Raw genomic sequence first — 19730 nt, forward strand, 5'->3', positions numbered from 1 at the left:
GTTCTCCTCCCTGGCGGGAGTTGCTGGAAGCGTTTAGGGGGCGTATTGGGAGGCGGCCGCTGGCCAATGATCAGGAGCGCTGCTCTCAGCTGGCAGGCATTTAAATGGGAGACAGCGCGGTGCGCCTGCAATTCGGAAGCGGGACACGGGCTTTTCTTGCCTCTCCTCCCGATGGGCTCGAGGGACAGGGAGCAGAGCACCAGCACCCCGAGCCGTCGCCCAGCGCACTGAAGCGCCCCACGCCGGAAAGGAGCCGCGGAGCAGGGATCGCTCTCCGCCCCCGCGCAGGTGAGGAGGCAGCGGAAAGGACCTGGGCTTCATTGGGAGGCCTTAGGTTGCTTTACGCCGGGGTGAAGGATGGAGACTGCCGCTCTGCTCAAGGCAGGCAGGAGGCGCTGGGTTGTAGCGCCCTGGAAGCAGTAGGGTTACTCGTGGCGTAAGGGAGTATAGTGATGAGAGCCTTGGAAAAGTGCCCGTCGACTCTGATTGGGTAGGATAACTTAAGTTAGATTTATGCCTGGCATCATGGATAAATTGCTTTCCTGGAATTAATCCAGGAAAGCCTGTCGAATATATTCTACGAAATACCGAAGCTCTTACCTTTCCCCGTATCTGTGTAGCGCCTGACTGGAGGGGAGCCGCTGGAATCCCCTAACTCCCACCGCACATTTCTCATCGCTGTTTTTTTGGGGGGGGGGCAAGGGGGGAACTTTGCTGGCTTTTGCCTCAAATGGAACTACTGGTAGAAGCAATACCATTTTCACACGTGATTTATAGCGCAGTTCTATGCTTATTTACTTGGAAGTAAGGGCCATTAACTTAAAAGGGGTTTGCGTACCAGTTAGTAAACATGGGGCTTCAGACCGAACGAGTTCTCTCTCCGTGCACCTGAAATTCTACTCAATTCGTTGCTAAAATGCGTGTCCCCCAATCCTGCACTAACAATCTTAGCACTTGATGTTTTCCAAGCCCGGTTTGCTCGAGGAAACCTCCTTAAAAGCTCGTTGGATTGCCAACGACACTCCCACGGAAAAACGAGGCCCACTCTTTTCAGGGTGCCCAGGATGTGACCCAAGTCCGTCTCGTTTCCCGGGAAGCCTGTGCAGCCGCTCCCGCCTTCTCTGCGCTTCCCAAGCGACCGTAATACCCCGCGGGTCGATTCGCAACTGGCTCTCCTCTAGGCTTCTTGGGCGCCCTGTGGTGCCACTGCCTAATGGGCTAATTTAATCGAAAGGGCCGAAAATTGCTCACAGCCGCGCGGCGGCGGCTGGGATGTGCGAAGAGGGCCGCGAAAAACTCCTTTTAAAAGGATTGGCCCCTTGCAAGGGGGCGGGCGCTGGCTGACAAAACGGGCTGGGCCGGCGCCTCAAACGGGCCCTGCTGCGCCGAGGCGCATTTAACATGCAAGCCTACTCGGAAGTAACTCCCACTGACTTCAACAGGGCTTGTCCTCCGTGGTAGCCCCGCTCACTATTCCAGATGCCAGCGGTCACAACCGTGGCGGCGGCGGCAGGACGGGGAGCCCGTCCTTTGCTCGCTCGGGGTTGGATTTGCGCCGCCCCGACGGCAAACGGGCGCGGACCGTAGCGTTTGCTCCGGTGGCGACGGAGAGCCGTCGGTTCTCCCTTCCCGCGGGCAGCTCTTTCCCTGCCAAGGGCGGAGCCGCCGAGGGGAGGCGGGTGTCTCCTAAGACCCTGCCGCGTGACTTACTCAAAACCAAACAAGCGTTGGGCTCCGCGGCGCAACCCTGGAAACGGCCTGTCTTGGGCGAGGCTGAGCTGAGGGCGCTGCCCTCGTTTGGGGGGAGGAAAAGAGGCGCCACCCAGCGCGCTGCCGACCACCCTCTGCTGCGCCTCCTGCGCGGCGGCCTTTCTGGGCGGAAAAACCAGAGGCAGACGCTGGGCATCTCCGAGGGGACGAGGCGTGGTTCTCTGTCCAGTACAACAGCCTTCGCCAACCTGGGGTGCTCCAGCTGTGTGGGACTTAAAACTCCCATCAGCTCCAACTGGCTGTGGGTAGCCGAGGGGGAAGAGTTCAGTTTAACCCAGCAGCAACACCCCAAGAAGCGTCGTCGTGATGAGAGGGCCGAATAGTAGCCCCCTTTGAGCCCTTGTCATGGACACGCTGAAACACGTGGATGTTAATGTGGGAGATAAATCCAAGAACGCATTCTTTCTCCCCCTCCCCCGTTGTATATTCCCTTCTCTTTGGCTAAACTTACTTTAAGCTTCCCATAAGAAATGTCTCAGTCTTTCCCTATGAAAGATCTATCTTCAAATACTTTTTGCTGCATGCCTTGGCTCCTGCTTCTGTCCTTCCGATAAGGGAAATAACTTGGTCAGTGGTCATGAATGGAGTTGTAATCTCAACAGGTTCCCCACCTCTGATCTGAAGTGGGGTGTGTGCACACTCGGGGGTTCACAAACCACTGTCCCTCAGACAGCCACACACTTCTGTTAGATCTGAATCTGGAACCTGTGTGTTTCAGATCAGTCTGTTTTCTGTCTTCCCCCCCCCCCCCCAAAAAAAACCCTCATTCTTAAACTGTGAAACATATATTTTTAGACCTCAGAAAAATGACTGGCAGTCCCTACTTGCAAGGGAACAGACACTTGGAATGCAGTTCTGGCCTTTTCATCTCTAAAAAGAAATTGCAAAGCTTCAGGATGATGCAGAAAGGAGCAACTAAACTCCATCTTTTCCTGCAAGAGGTTAACAGTGTAGTCATATGTGTATCTGCTCACATCTACTTTCAAGTGGGACTTGCTTCCTGGAAAGTGTACATAGCATTGCAGTCTAAAGCTCTTTAGTTTTTTAAAAAGTGAGTAAGATGGGGGTGGGCCACAAACATGTTGTCTAAAGTAGCAAGTGGTGTGGACTCAATTCTCTTTCAAATCACTTCAATTTGTAGCACCTAAGGAAGGTGATGTCTTTGCCTTGCATCACCATTCAGTTGCCTACCCACTGCCTTTTGCAGTTCTCAGCTTGGAACTGAGAAGTTTTTACAACTTAGGTGGGGATGTTTTCTGACAATAATGGCTGGATTGAATATGATTTATCCAGAATGGCTCTGAAGGATTGGGGATAACCCACAGAAAATATTGGGATGGGTGTGGGGACGAGAGGGAGGTACCTTAGCCTTAGCACTAGGACAAACACAAGCCACTGAGTTGATTTGTTAGTGATCACTTTCACCTTTAATCTTTTGTATTCATTGGTTACACAGAAGTAGTTCAAAAGCAGACAACACAGGATAGAATTTTCAATATATAATAATATATAAACACACACCAAACCTTTAATTTAAAAGAAGAGCCCTTGACTGCCAATGCTGTCTGCTATGCCAACCCAAAATATGAGCTTTGTCCTGAAGGCTTTTAGGTAATTGTTGCTAATAGCAATATTGGTGTTCTTACTCCTCATAGACCATCTCACTTTCATTGCGATTTCCTTTAGAGCTGCGGTCTAATGATGGATTTAAAATAGAGCCTTTACTCAAAAGTGCTCGGGTTTCAGCTATTGAACTTAACAGAAGAGAGGTTGGTCTAGGTCAGTACTGAGCCCTTTGAAAGCCTACACCAAAAACTTTCTTCTGGAAATGGGATGAAGGTATGCAGGCACTCCCCCCTAAAATGTGTGCTTTGCTTTGTGAATGTTCCTGAAATAGGAATATACTTACTGTTTCCTATTATATTTATTTACTCTAGTATTGCAAGCTAGAACTTTCAGGCAAGAACATGGCTATGTTTCTTGAGCGGGTTCAGTGTGCGTGTATGGAAGTGTGTAATGGAATTGTTAGTCATCAGTTGTATGTTTGAAATGACACTAAGTTGGAACACTCAAGTCTTTTATACTGCCAACATGTTCAGCTTCTATTTCTTCAACCTCCAAGTACATTGGCTTAGACTCTACATAGTAGTTATGAGGTCTCCCTCATTGAGTGTTGCTGCAAAATGATCACAGCAAACTTAAACATAATATAAGTATTTAAATAAAAATAAATCTGTTATCCAGCCCCAGAGTTAAAGAGTAGGGGAGGGAAATTCTTGGTTCTGGAAAATGCCTTGCTTCCAGAAAAGCGGGTCAGAGCTGCTGCCTTTTCCATCTGCAACTGATCAGGAGAGGCCTTTTCGTCTCTCAGCGACAGAGAGGTGGGCTCTTGTTTTCTGACTGTAAAACGAGTCCTATTGCAAATGTACAAAAGTAATATAACTAGTTCAGAAATGATGGCACAGTTGTAATCCATGTTGCATGAGTGAAAGGCAGCGGCCACAACTATTGTTTCCCTCCCTCTTCAGTCCCCTGAGTGTGCACACACCCCACTTTAGAATCTTTAGGGTGACCTTCTGAACATTATGGGATGTCTTGTGGGGCTACTGTGGGAGGAGAGATTCGCCGGAAGCATGGAACTTTGTGTGAGCAGTACGAGATTCTTTTGCCTAGTTTTAGGCCCTTTGCCCTCCTTCCACCGCCGCCCTGTAAGTCACAGTCCGCAATGTTCATTAAATCTATCCTGAGTCTCAGCAGGGACTTTTTACAGGATACAGGTGGGGGGAGGGGAGGGAGAATATTGGTTTCCTGAGCCTACCATCCCTTTGTTCAACCCATTGGGTACAACTAAGAAAGAAAGAAAGACAAGTTTACAAACTGATACGGCATATACAGTATGACATAAATAAAAGAGTCAAATATGATCAGTGATTATGAAGTCACAGGTTGATAAAGTGATTTTCAATATAATTATAATAGCACACAACAATATGATGGGCAGCTGGCAAAAATCTGTTCCAGCTAAGTCTTCAGAACAATCAATGTACTTTGAAAATCCAAATCTCTTATGAGAACATCAATGAATTGCTGTGACCATCCATGTGTACGCCTTTGACAAAGCTTCTAATTACATATGGAAAACTCAGACTCATAAATGGATGAATTTCACATAGTATTCCCTGACAGTCCTGTAACTTATTGCAATGCCTTCTACATGATGCAGGATGCAGCTGTTAAGTGTCCTAACTGGTGTTGGGATATGGGCACATATTTAACATGTTCTGTGCCAGTTTCTCTATTTTCCTGCATGCTTTTAACCTTGAAAGCCTTGCATGGTCAGGTATCCTTATGCTGGAAGGACAGTCTCTGTCCAAATTCAAACCCATTTTCCAGTTTAGGTCAAGTTAGCTGATGGTGTGGCTTATATACACACGACATGTTCAGACGGTGGCAACTAGGAGCCAGGTTTTTCTGTTGGCAGTCACCTGTGATAAAATTGGCCCTTTCATATCCAGACTTTACCTGAGGGAAATTCCATACAGGTTGGAATCTCCCAAGTTGCTAGATTTGAAAGAGTAGGGATTTGCTTTCCTCCCTGTCCTTTTTTCTCCCACTCCTGAGAGGAGGTTGGCATTTTCACTAGCTTTTGGATACTGGATAATGTGATGCAACTTTTTAGCTGACGCCATGTGAAATGGATATATCCTTTCTCCCTCCCCAGGATGAGTCGCACAGTTTCTACAGTTGGTGTCCTCCTTCTGCTTGGACTTCTACTACCCACCACAGAGGGGAGGAAGAGGAACCGTGGAGCCCAGGGCGCCATCCCCCCGCCTGACAAAGATAAGCCCAATGATTCGGAACTAACGCCACAGCAGCAGCAGCCGCCATCGCCACCGCAGCAGTCGGGCGCCAGAATCCGTGGCAAGGACAGAATCAAGCCTCCATCTGCTGAAGAGGTGCTGGAGTCGAGCCAAGAGGCTCTGCATGTCACTGAGCGACAATACCTGAAGCGGGACTGGTGCAAGACACATTCCCTGAAGCAAACCATCCACGAGGAAGGCTGCAACAGCCACACCATTATCAACAGGTTCTGCTATGGGCAGTGCAATTCCTTCTACATCCCCAGGCATATCCACAGAGAAGAAGGCTCCTTCCAGTCCTGTTCCTTTTGCAAACCTAAGAAACTCACCACCATGTCTGTCACACTGAACTGCCCAGAGCTTCAGCCCCCGAGGAAGAAAAAGAGGATCACGCGAGTTAAAGAATGTCGCTGTATATCCATAGACTTGGATTAGGAGGCACCCTGATGGGTGCTCTAGTTGTTGCCCTTGACTACAAACCCGATCTGCCTGAATGGGACACAAACAATAGAGAATTGCAACAAAAACAATGTATGTGTATCTGTGTGCAAGTGTGAATGTCAATACATCAATTACAAAAGCATGCATATGGAATAGCACCACTACTTGGAGTGCAAGTTGTCACCTATTTCTAGGGTCAGTATCTCACTAGTTCACCTGTGTGCTGGGGTTCCTGCTCTTCCATTTTCCACCAGCGTCTGTGCCATTGACTTGTGCACCTGTTGCAAGTGAGAGCATTGATGTGCACTAGGTCCAGTGTTATTTCTTAGAACAAAATGTTAACAGGGATGCAGTAGTGGACTGTTACAGAAATGCCCCTTGTAAATAGTGTTCAATAAAGGGTGCAATTATAATTGGGAATGAATGTTCAGAAGCAGCTTTGTTTGGATGGAAAAACGCAGCCACTAGTATTAGAAGACTTTTTTTTAAAGGCAATGGGCAAGAGAAGGAAAAAATGAGAAAGTACAAGAATTAAGAGCAACAAGGGAAGGCAATGTGCATATTGACTCTACTGATGCTTTGAATGTACTTTAAAAACATTTTTAAGAAGTAATTGTTTTCGGATGCTGCATTCTTTGACTATAAGTGTGGTGTTTAATTCCATCATTAGCTTTTAGGTTTGCCGTAATAATTTGTCGTAAAATCTGTTAATGTATATGTGTACACATCTTTTCTGTCTCCATTATACTATCAGGTAGTTCAGCTTAACACAGAAAGCACAATTCTGCAATGATCGTTTGGGACTTCAAATGCAATAAGCATACAAAGCTATATCAGAGCTTCAATGGGAGCTGTGTGATAGATGCTGCTTAGTCTCTGGCTCAAAGGATGTACTGCCTTGCCCATTTACCTTCCATTTACCCATGTTATCTTAGATTTTGGATTTGCTAAACTTTAGGTGCTGTTGGGGGATGGGATGGGTGTGTGGCAGAGTGCTCAGACTTTCCTTCAGCATTTACTGAATATAAGGGTCTTTTCTTTGAATAGCTCTTGAACAGTCCGTTCATGTGTAAACATGTAGCAGTAATATATGGTGAATATTGCCTTTTGTCAGAACAGAACATCAGCCTTGAGAGCGAAAAATGGTTTTAAAGTGTAAAATTCATTATGTATTATTATTACATGGTTTGTAGCTGAATTCATCTTTGACCAGTTCCCCCTATGTATTATAGGATACCACCTCTGTTTCCATCCCCATTGTAAACCTCTGGCCTTTATTTATATTGTTGAAGCGCCCGGACAGATAGACTGGCTTTTGAAAGTATAGACACATTAACCAGCTGTCTATGCACAGTAGGCAATTTCTGGTTCATGCCACAAGGAGAGGACAGGTATTTATAGAAATAAAACACTTATTTGTCTGTAACAACGAGGAGCCTGCCAATAATGTGTCTGCTTAATAAGCAAATGTATTAATATAAGAAGCATTCTGGCTCTTGACATATCACACAGTCATCAAATATACCATAATAAAACAACCCATATTTATAACCTAAACTATCCATTTATCATTTAACTGTATTGGTGCTTGTTCCATCTTTTGAGGAAAAGTCAACAACTGTTTTTCTTGTTCTTTTTAAATGTTTCATCTTGTTTTAGAGGCTATAGCTGTATCCTCTAGTTACTTATTCATCTATTAAGTTGTAGTCCCTTGCATAACAATTAGGGGATACCTCTTTATATAAAAACCCCCAATTCACTGGGACCTTGACAAGCATGATTTAAGCATAGCTAGATGCCTGTCAGCATCCTTTCACATGCAAATTTTTTTTTTACTGCCTTCATCTATACCAGTAACAGATTGCAAACTTGCATACTAGCCATATCAGGATCACCCACTGCAATCTTTTTTTTTTAGGTATTATCATACATTTATTTCTGTGTAGATCATTTTTAAAAGCCTGATTTCTGAGTTACAGGAGAAAATTTCCACTGTGTGGAATGTGAATAGTTAAGCAGAAAGATATTTAATGGTTTTGGCATTTCCATATGATCAGAGAGCTTTCCTCTAACTACTTCTTAGAAGGTACCAAGGTTAAAACATTCCCTTTTCCTTCTGAACTCTTGGGGACTTTATGTTAATTCTTGTTTCTCTTCCTATAATTCATATACAGCTCTCACCAAGCAATATATAGTTCTGGCTTTTGAAAAGTTTTAACTTCCCATACAGCACATTTTTGAAGCAACGACTTGTAAAATAATTTAAGGTTTATAGCAAGGTGGAATTGGTTATCTAAGAAAGAATAGAAGATCCCTCTTCAGAAAAAAATGTATATGTTGATTTCATAGGCAGGTCATTTATGATTGATTTTTCAGGTTTCAAGGAAACCAAAGATGCAGCTGCAAATGATTTCAAATCAAACCATATGTACTGTACTTAAATCTGACTTTTTCTTATAAAACAATGAAGAGGAATGTGTTCTGTAGAATTTCACAATGCAAAAGCTGTTTAAAAACAAACAACTTTGATTTTGTAACTTGCCAACAGTTTGTTCACTTGCTATAATAAACAAGTTTTTAAAATATATATATATGTGTGTGTGTGTGTGTGTGTGTGTGTGTGTGTGTTGAATTGCAGGCTAAAATGAAATTGCAAGGGTTTTAGAACTGGGTTTTCAAATGGGTAAATATGAGAGAGGCAAAAATGTCCAATTCCCATTCTTGGCATAATGGCTTTAGTTGCATCTCGCAAGAGAGCCAAGAACAGTGGTAAGGATTCATCCAGCCACCACAAGGAAAGGGAATAGGATTATGGTACAAGTCGGACAAGCAGTAGAATAGTTGGGGAAAGCGTGGAATAAGATTCCTGTACATACTTTCCTAACTTGGTATGCAATTAAGGTAAAACAAAAGTATCCTTCTGGGGCTCTTCAGATTCCTACATGGTCCATATCCCAAGCGCCATTTCCTCTTGCCTAACATGCTGGGAACAGATGGTATGAAGTGGGAGGTTATTTGAATACAACAGCAGGTTTCTTTTTATTAGCTTTGTGGGTGTTTATGAATTGGGACAATACCTTTCACAGAACCCCAGCAGCTACTGCAAGGGAATTCTCTTGTCTGCAACGAAGCCCCTTGACCATGCCATGGGAGATTGCTGGGAACTGCAGCTACTGGTAGCTCATAAAGCTCTTGTCAGCAGTGATGTAGCGGTGAATTCTAAACCGCAGACACGCTTTGTGACATCCCCATAGCCTTCTAAGACTATGCAACATGAACTGGTTAGACACAGAGGAATAGTGGCAGGGACCAGCTGGGGAGCCGCCAGGGGAAGAAGGCTCAGAGCCTGTGGATTGGTGGTGGGAAAACAGTGCTCAGAGGGAGAAGCCTGGGAGGTGTCAGAAGATGAAGAGGGAACAGGGCTTAATGAGCAGGGGGAGTCTGTGGCAGAGTACAGTCCAGAGGCAGAAGCTGAAGCAGGAGAGGAGGGAGTCCAAGAGGCAGAGATGAGTCCGGCTGGAGAAGAGTCACGGGTGTTTTCCCCTCCTGCTGTGACCAGCTCCCCTCCCTTCTGGTGTCTCAGAACCAGGAGAAGCATGAATTGGGCAGAGAAGTTAGTTTTGTGCAGGCACAATCTTGGATTGTTTGGGAAAACCCCCGGAAAGAGGAAACTTTGACAGCTGTGAGTAGGTGGGGACCTTCAGTTCCATCAACTGCTTCATGGGGGCAAGACCTACCGGAGTTGAGTTACTTTGCTCATTAGGAACGACACTGCTGTGCAGATCTCACTTTTGCTAGTGAAGTTAACACCAGCTTGCTTGATGTGATTTACTGCTGGCTTGCTCCTGTCAAAGTGAACATGAATTTTACAAAAATCAATGCATACATTTTGATTTCAATATCAAGCCAGTTTTTTGTTCTGCACCCCCCCCCCTTTCACTTTGCTTAACATTAAGAGTACTGAAGAGTTCTGGGCAACGCAAAAGCTTGCTCACTATTTTGCCACATTTTGGGTGGCCATACTAAAGAAACTTTGGAATTGTTCAATATAAAAGTGGCAGTTTAATCTAGAACCACATATGCTAATGTAATGTAATCTGCCTGTTCCTCTGCTTAACTCACTTGGGTTTCTCTCTGCATGTTGGCTTGCAGAAGATTGGCCAATCGTACCTTAGAAGCAGGGGTGGGTCTACTATGGAACTAAGGAAGCTTAAGCTTCAGAGCGTCTAATCCCACAATGCTTTAAAAAATTGGGTTTGTAGACCAAATATGAGTCACACAACTCAAACTGATTTTTGTTGTTGTATATATCACAAAATCCCAAAGTTTGAGTGTCAGTAGCACAGGTATTGAAAAGGCAGAGTGTCACATTCCAAAAACTATAAAGTGTATGAAATTTTCATTCACACCAGTGAGATAATCCAGTTCAGCAATTTTAATCAAAATCTGAGATATAGTAGTTCCTTTTTTAAAAAAATGTGATCTGTCATAGAATCACATTGAAGAAGATATCAGTGTGTATCAGTGGTTCAAACTTCAGGACCCCAAAATTTAGGTCCGCCACTGCTTAGGAGATGACATAATTGTCCCTGCTGTGAAATAATTTGTGGTGCTTGGTCCCGGCGCCACTACAGCACTTCTCATCAGCAAGTTCTCCACAAGCTCTTTTGTAGCTGTTGTGTCTTGAGAGATGGCAAAAGTAACAAATGTGTTAGTGCCCAATGCATCCTGTACTTATTTTATCCTGGGGATTTGATGAAAGGTGATGTGTAGAGTGAATGGATGAACGAATGGTGATACTCAGACTTCTGATATTTGCCTACAAGAGGCCACCCATTTAATGCCTTGCTTTGCAACACTATGACTAAGTTTTTAAGTCATACAGTTCAGCCTACTTATGGTCACACACAATGGGCACACCCCAAGCCCCTTTCACCTGTTTTAGATCTGAAAGAGATTCACACAAAGGGGCAGAGGAGCCATGCCACTGGTCTGCCTACATGTCTTCCTGGGCACAGCCTTCAATGCCATGTGTTGAACATGGAGATCCGAGCCACAGAAACCTGTCTGCATGGGCATGTATACATTACATTATAGCTTTCCATGAAAGTTGGATTCCAGGATTCCAGTAGAAGTCAAAGAACATAGGATTCCCTGGCTTGGTTGTTCATCCCCACAAGGTGTGGATATTGGAAATAGTATCAGGGCAGCCACATGATGGAGGTGAAGTTAACAGCAGCCCCTCTTAATTCATGCATCATGCTGTGTCACAGCTAGTCACTTGAAATGAATACCTTGAATTGGTCTTAGGTGCTGAGCAGGGACCTGCTGAACTGTGACTCATACCAGTTTTCTTGCAAGGCACCTTAATGGGCTTAGTAAAACACACCCACCCCAAAACCATTAACATTAGTTCTCAGTTGCAACCAGTTCCCCCCCCCCCAGGCATTTTACAATATTTCCAGACTATTTTTACTTTAAAAGACAGTGTTTGCTGTAATCGAAAATAAAAACCATAGCTGATTAAAGGCGCAGACATTGTGTGGCTTTCTCAATATGCAGAGGGAGGGTCAAACGTTAAAGAGTGAGAATTTAACCATAGAAATCTGGGGAAGCAGCAGGGCTTACATTCTCTGTGCCTTTTATTAGAAAGTTACAGAGGGTGGCCACACACAAGCATTTTTTATCATACACTTTCTGGATGCAAGGTTAATTTATCCTAATTACTTGGTAGTAGGATACAAGCCCCATTCAGGTGATTGGTACCCATGGGTATCAAACGCTTGTAGGATTTCTCTACGTCTCCTAGATGCCAATGCACATGCCTACCACACTTCTAGTCAATGCATATTTGGCACCAAACTGCAGGGGTCCTATGCACTCACATACATATGAGCATATGACTGTACCCATGGGGATGCGTTGCTTGGCTAATCAGATTTCCCCTTCCCATGGAGGGAGCCATACATGAGTAGGCCGTCTTCAGGATGTCCTTGACTTCTTTGGTGATCACTCGTAGCCAAGTAAGATTGTCTTCCATGAACACGGTTTTAACAATGGGTCCGTAAGTGACTGTGGAGGCCAATTCTGGATCCCCACGTCCTTCCACAGTGGGGACATTGATTTCCAGACTGGAGTTGATCATGGTGTGGATTTGCCAAGCGTGCCTTCCTCTTAGCACGTTTCTCCCTTGCGTCCTGAGATCAAGTTTCTTCAAAGCCCATGACACCAACTGGAGCGCTCGCAGTCCAGTGTTTCCCAGTTGTCAGTGTTTATACTACATTTTTAAAGATTTGCCTTGAGACAGTCTTTAAACCTCTTTTGTTGTCCACCAGCATTACGCTTTCCATTTTTAAGTTCGGAATAGAGTAGTTGCTTTGGAAGATGATCATCAGGCATCCGCACAACATGACCAGTCCAACGAAGTTGATGTTGAAGAATCATTGCTTCAACGCTGGTGATCTTTGCTTCTTCCAGTACACTGATATTAGTTCACCTGTCTTCCCAAGTGATGTGTAAAATTTTCCGGAGACACCATTGATGGAATCTTTCGAGGAGTTGGAGATGCCGTTTATAAGTGGTCCAGGTTTCACAAGCATATAGTAAGGTTGGTAGTACAATAGCTTTGTAAACAAGCATTTTGGTTTCCCTGCGAATGTCCTTGACTATGCATCTACTTCATAACATCGGAGCCCAGGAAGTGGGGTTAGTCTGCATGTTTTAAAGCAGAGTCTCCAGCTGTTGCTAGACTTAACCTTATCATCACTCCTGGCTACTGGTAAAGTTGGCGGGGGATGCTTGGCATGGTAGTCTAACAGTGGGGACTCGAGGCTGAATAACACTGTTCTAGAGAGTTCCTCCATGGCATTTGGCACTGAATGCCTGAACATGGCTACAGATGATCAAGTTACCACCAAATAAGACCATCCTGGTGTCGTTCGGTTATCTGTATGCCATATGGACTCAACTAATCCCTCGTCAACTTTACCAGTAGCCAGGACACACACTGTTAATCTTCAACTTGTTAAGTGGTCACCTGTATTGGTAAATGGCCATCCTGTCTATGCCAAATCCATGTACAGAAAAGCAGGGAATCGTCATGAATAGCTATAATGGCATTTGAAGTCCAGTTAGCTGACTTTGCTGACTAAGAACTGTTGACTTTAATATGGTTCCACATAACACCCCATATGGCAAATGGCTGACTTCTCAGCTAAGCTTTGATGGTGGGGGTGGGAGGGGGCAATGCTTTTTTAATTGCTGCTTGATTGTGCTTTCATTATTTTCCCATCTGATTGGAAACAATATTTATAACCACGTCCCTTTTAAGTAATTATAAGAAGATGTGAAAGACAAATATACTGACATAAAAGGAGAATGGTTTGATTAACAGTAAAACAGGAACATTTTTAAGATGTCTCTTTCATCTTTTGTTTGATACAGATGTAAAGTCACATCATTCGGGGATGAATCAGTTGGAGCAGAACATTTGCAGTGGTTCCTAACAAAAACACTGGCATTTCTTTCTTAAATTAAACATTCAAAAGCAGATATATGCTGACAATATAGTGATTGAGTTAGAGAGATGCAGCCAGATGCCCTGAGTTGGAAGATGTAGTTGAGGCAAGGTGGGCTATTGAGGGAGTAGCAGTGGAAGCTACTGAAAGGATGGATGAAATCTGTCCATTTTGCTTTCTCATTTTCAGTTCAGTTCTCCACATTTTCCCATCGGTTTGCATGTGTTTCTTTTAAAGTCCTCATCAAAATTCAAAAGCATTTTAGTACAAATCTGTTACCAGGCGGTTCCCAACCTTTGAGGATCCCTTCTACTTCTACCCACCCCCAAATGTCATGGACCCAACATATAAAAGCTTGCCAAGGCTTTAAGACAATGATCCCCTCCCAGTTGAGCCTCCAGAGGCACAAATGGAAGCAGGGGCTGTCTTGAAGCCTCTTGCAAAAGTGGACTCTGGAGCAGCTTCCCTGCTCTTTTAAACACTGATGTTTGGGAACCACTGTTGTGGGTCATACTTCAGGATGCTTAAGCAAACTTTAACGTGAAACGGCAGGTTTTGTAACATGAGAGAGAAAAATATGTACCATCCTATGTGCAAAGTGGAATGTGCAACTGTCTCAGAGTTCCTTAGTTGGGGGGAGGGAGGGAGGGAGGGGGAGGGAGGGGGGGCTTCTCAAAGGTACAATTACATATGTCACAGTTCCTGCTTGCCGTTTTGTATGCAAGCAGTAGAAGCCAGTCTCCCTGGCATACATTGTCAACAGTGGTATCAGATGTAGGAGAGGACATGATGTGAGCGTCAATCCATTTGGAATGTGCATGCAATTAATACCCCCCCCCCAACAAATGAATCAGCATCCATGTGAAGTCCTGCCCAGCATTGTTGTGGTCATTTCCATGGATGGAAAGTTGCTTTCAAAGAAGCATGGTGGAAGGTTTGGCTCTTAAAAGGGTGATGGAAAGAGTCACGTGTTGAATTAATGTATTTCCACCCATAAAGGCACATATTTCCTGTCTCTGAAGGAATAGCAATAGACGTATCTCTGGCAGTGTGTGACCATCCAGTACCAAAACAACAGACATACAATATAGGCATATAAAGTGAAAAATGATTGAAGAAGTTTAAAACGGCCTCGGTCCAGTATACCTGAAGGAGCGTCTCCACCCACATCGTTCTGCCTGGACACTGAGGTCCAGTGCCAAGGGCCTTCTGGCGGTTCCCTCGCTGCGAGAAGCCAAGTTACAGGGAACCAGGCAGAGGGCCTTCTCGGTAGTGGCACCCGCCCTGTGGAACGCCCTCCCACCAGATGTCAAAGAGAAAAACAACTACCAGACTTTTAGAGGACATCTGAAGGCAGCCCTGTTTAGGGAAGCTTTTAATGTGCAATAAATTATTGTATTTTAATACTTCTGTTGGAAGCCGCCCAGAGTGGCTGGGGAAACCCAGCCACATGGGTGGGGTATACATAATAAATTATTATTATTATTATTATTATTATTATTATTATTATTATTATTAAAATAAATAATTATTTGTGTAGGCTAAAATACTCTTGTCCAGAACCTGAATACTGGTATTTACAGTGGAGACCGTGAAGTCATGTACATATTGACTTGGAAGCAAAGTGCATCGTGTTCAATGGGGTTTACACACATTGCCCAGGTAAGTGATTAGATAGAGCAAACAAGATGAATTTTAACAAGGAGAAATGTAAAGTACTACACTTGGGCAAAAAAAATGAAAGGCACAAATACAGGATGGGAGACACCTGGCTTGAGAGCAGTACATGTGAAAAGGATCTAGGAGTCTTGGTAGACCACAAACTTGACACGAGTCAGCAGTGTGATGCAGCAGCTAAAAAAGCCAATGCAATTCTGGGCTGCATCAATAGGAGTATAGCATCTAGATCAAGGGAAGTAATAGTACCACTGTATTCTGCTCTGGTCAGACCTCACCTGGAGTACTGTGTCCAGTTCTGGGCACCACAGTTCAAGAAGGATACTGATAAGCTGGAACGTGTCCAGAAGAGGGCAACCAAAATGGTCAAAGGCCTGGAAACGATGCCTTATGAGGAACGGCTTAGGGAGCTGGGTATGTTTAGCCTGGAGAAGAGAAGGTTAAGGGGTGATATGATAACCATGTTCAAATATATAAAAGGATGTCATATAGAGGAGGGAGAAAGGTTGTTTTCTGCTGCTCCAGAGAAGCGGACACGGAGCAACGGATTCAAACTACAAGAAAGAAAATTCCACCTAAACATTAGGAAGAACTTCCTGACAGTAAGAGCTGTTCGGCAGTGGAATTTGCTGCCAAGGAGTGTGGTGGAGTCTCCTTCTTTGGAGGTCTTTAAGCAGAGGCTTGACAGCCATCTGTCAGGAATGCTTTGATGGTGTTTCCTGCTTGGCAGGGGGTTGGACTGGATGGCCCTCGTGGTCTCTTCCAACTCTATGATTCTATGATTCTATGATTCTAGATAGAATCTTTGTTTGCATCAGCCACTAGCCTTAGCAATAAAATACAATACAATGTATTGAGGATAGAGCTAAATGCTTAGCTATAGAATGTATGTTCTATCTAGAGGGTTACATTAATACAAATGGCAGAATTAATACGTTACACAGGTAAGTATGTTCCATCCACTTTTGATACAGGCTAGTTAGTTCAAACTACAGACAAATAGTCACCAGGTAAGTATAACTGAGTAACAAGTCATCAAAGAACTCATGGCAATCCTATGCCAGTCTACTCAAAAGTGAGTCCCATTGAGTTCAACAGAGCTTACTTCCAAGAAAATGGGCATACAATTGCAGGCTTAATCTCTGTTTGGGGCTTAAAAGATTTTGGAGGGCTCTTGAAAAGAGTTGAAAGGTGAAGCCACTATTTCTAGATTGTATTCTTTTATTTGTTTGTAATCCAGATGTATGAAAAAGTGAGACTTTGCAAAATTAAAGCTGTCAAAGGGAAAGGAAAGATCAAGCTGTACATATGACGGAGTGGGACCTTGGCAACTGGATTGCAAGATGGCAACGGTAGATGATTGGGCCTAATTTTTTGCAGTGGAGCAAATGCCAGATGTTTTCCCCACTTTGATCTTAATAACACTTTAGGCTGCAGACAATAAGATTGGTTTAAAATTTATTGTCTCTTTGATTTCTACATTCTAATGCTTTTAAAGGCCTTTACAAAAGACAGATTTCTAAATATTGGCAACTGAGGTGGCACCAAGAGTGTCAAATCATTAAGCCCCCTCACAAAAAGGTCCTGATTAGAACCCCATTTATGTTTCCGCGCATTATTAGTAAATGAGTTCTTGTGCAGGCAATCATCATTTTTCTTCATATAATAAAAAGACCTATTGTGTCGTATATGAAGATACTTGCAGCATCTGTAGCCCAGCTTCTTATAAACCTTTCATCTTGCATTAAGATCATTGGAGGTTGTAACAGTATATTAAAATAATAGTAAGGGACAGGAGTTGAAAGATGTATTAAATGATTCACTTTATTTGGAAAAATCAGCTGCTGTAGAACTTTTATCTGCATTAAATAACAAATTATTTAAATATCTCTGGGATTTTATCAATGCACACTCATAATTTCCATTCATGTTGAATGAATGCCATTATGAGATGCAGAAAAGTGTTGGGTATTCTGCAAGAATTCCATTAACAGCAATGATATGGAAGCCCAGTTGCAATACATGGAAGTGTCAGAGACTAAATCACACTTACGAGAGTTTCATGTGCAAACACTTCCCTAAGCAGTATGGGAATTTCTTGTGAGTGTCATCCTCAATATGACCTTAACAGATTGGAGAAATGGACCCAAATCAACAAAATGAATTACAATAGGGACAAATGTAAGGTTCAACACTTAGGTAGAAAGAATCAGATGCACAAATATAGGATGGGGGTCACCTGGCTTGAGAGCTGAAAAGGATCTAGTAGACCAAAGGTTTAACAGTGTGATGTAGCAACAAAAAAGCTAATGCAATTGTAGGCTGCATCAACAGAAGAATGGTGTTCAGATCAAAGGGAGCAAATAGCAAGCTTGTTTTCTACTGCCCAAGAGTGTAGGACCCAAACCAATGGATTCTAATTGCAAGAAAGGAGATTGCAACTAAACATTAGGAAGAGCTTTCTGATGGTGAGAGCTCCTTGACAATGAAATGGACTACCTTGGAAGGTTAAACAGAGTTTGGATAGCCATCTGTCAGGGATTCTTTAGCTGTGTTTTATGAATGGCAAAGTATTGAACTAGATGACCCTTGTGACCTAGTTCTGTGATTCTATGATCCCATGCTTAAAAAACCATAGTTCATTATTTCTCCCTTATTTGTAAAACTGACTTCATTGAATCCATCCCGGTGGATAACTGCTACTCTCTAGACCAGGCATCCCCAAACTGTGGCCCTCCAGATGTTTTGGCCTACAACTCCCATGATCCCTAGCTAACAGGACCAGTGGTCAGGGATGATGGGAATTGTAGTCCAAAACATCTGGAGGGCCGAAGTTTGGGGATGCCTGCTCTAGACAGTGGATGATTTCCATGCAAACATGGAACACTATCAGGACCGGCCCAACACTTTTGGTGCCTGAGGTAAAGTACAAGACCAGCCCCCCTCCAATTCTATGTACAGAAGCTGACTGGACTGGCAAGTGAATTTCACTTTAATCCTGGCAATGGAATGGTGTATTCCATCCCAACTGAATGCAGCAAACTAGCTTAAGAGTGTTCATTGCAGATTGTGGGGCACATGTAGCTGTAGTGTCCAAAGCTACTCACTGCCTCAGAACATCTGGTGCCTCAGGTGACTATTCTGTCAAGACAGCAAACTCTAAAGTAATAAATAATAAAACCATCCATACAAACTCTAAAAACAATGTCACAATTTAATCAAATATAAAAGTTATCTTCCACAAATGACTGGGTTACAACTTCAATGAAAACCTTCCTAAACAAACATGTCTACTGTAGGTGCCTAAACATAATTCTTTCTGATTTCAGCTGGTAATTGTTTCAAGAGGTTTCCAGCAACTGGTATTCAGAAGATTTACGCACACGAAAGCTCATACCAATGACAAACTTAGTTGGTCTCTAAGGTGCTACTGGAAGGATTTTTTTTTGTTTGTTTGTTTCGACTACGTCAGACCAACACGGCTACCTACCTGTAACCAGAAGATTAAGGGAAAACCTATCACCAGTTTTCAAGTATCTGAAGGGCTATCATGCAGAAGATGGACCAGACTTGTTCTCTGTTGCTTCAGAAGACTCAACTTAATTGATCGGGTGGAAATTGCAGAGAAACAGATTTCAGGTAGACATTTAGTAAAAACTCCTTGACAGTAAAAGCTGTTCAGCGGTGGAACCGCCTCCTTTGTTGGAGGCACTTATGCATATTTAAGGGGCCCAGGTGGCACTGTGGGTTAAACCACAGAGCCTAGGGCTTGCTGATCAGAAGGTCGGCGGTTCGAATCCCTGCGACGGGGTGAGCTCCCGTTGCTTGGTCCCAGCTCCTGCCAACCTAGCAGTTCGAAAGCATGTCAAAGTGCAAGTAGATAAATAGGTACCGCTACAGCGGGAAGGTAAACAGCGTTTCCATGTGCTGCTCTGGTTCGCTAGAAGCGGCTTAGTCATGCTGGCCACATGACCTGGAAGCTGTACGCCGGCTCCCTCGGCCAATAATGCGAGATGAGCACGCAACCCCAGAGTCGGTCACGACTGGACCTAATGGTCAGGGGTCCCTTTACCTTTACCTTTTTATGCATATTTGGGTGTTGCATTCTCAACTGAGCATGATGCTGGGTCAGGTTACCTGGGAGGTCACTTGATCCTTGTGTTTCTATTAATATAATAGATAAAATACTGTTTATGATACAGAAATTAAAGAGCCTGAAAAGAAGTCATGCCACTAATGACATGCTACTGTTAGAATTAAGATGACAACCAGGCCCACACCATGAAGAGTACACAGGACGGAAGTAGGAACAGTAGTCAGACCTAAACTTACAAGGCCTCTATGCACAACGTTCTTCTCTAAAGCTGGGAGTCAGAAATACGTCTATATTTGATTTGAATGGTTTCCTGCCCAGTCCCTGCTGTGTACCTGGCTACCTGGGGCTCCCATCACACTGTGGTCCATT

General features: G+C 43.8%; 1 protein-coding gene across 1 annotated transcript; it reads left to right on the forward strand.

Moving 5' to 3' along the window:
* Positions 1–10: 10 nt before the first annotated feature.
* On the forward strand, positions 11–7904 carry GREM1 (gremlin 1, DAN family BMP antagonist). Its single transcript, XM_035110670.2, has 2 exons — positions 11–288; positions 5492–7904. The coding sequence occupies exon 2, from the start codon at positions 5493–5495 to the stop codon at positions 6063–6065; it is 573 nt and encodes a 190-aa protein (XP_034966561.1). The 5' UTR covers positions 11–288; position 5492; the 3' UTR covers positions 6066–7904.
* The last annotated feature ends 11826 nt before the right edge of the window (positions 7905–19730 follow it).

This window comes from Zootoca vivipara, chromosome 1 (assembly GCF_963506605.1).
Source record: "Zootoca vivipara chromosome 1, rZooViv1.1, whole genome shotgun sequence".
Taxonomy (NCBI): domain Eukaryota; kingdom Metazoa; phylum Chordata; class Lepidosauria; order Squamata; family Lacertidae; genus Zootoca; species Zootoca vivipara.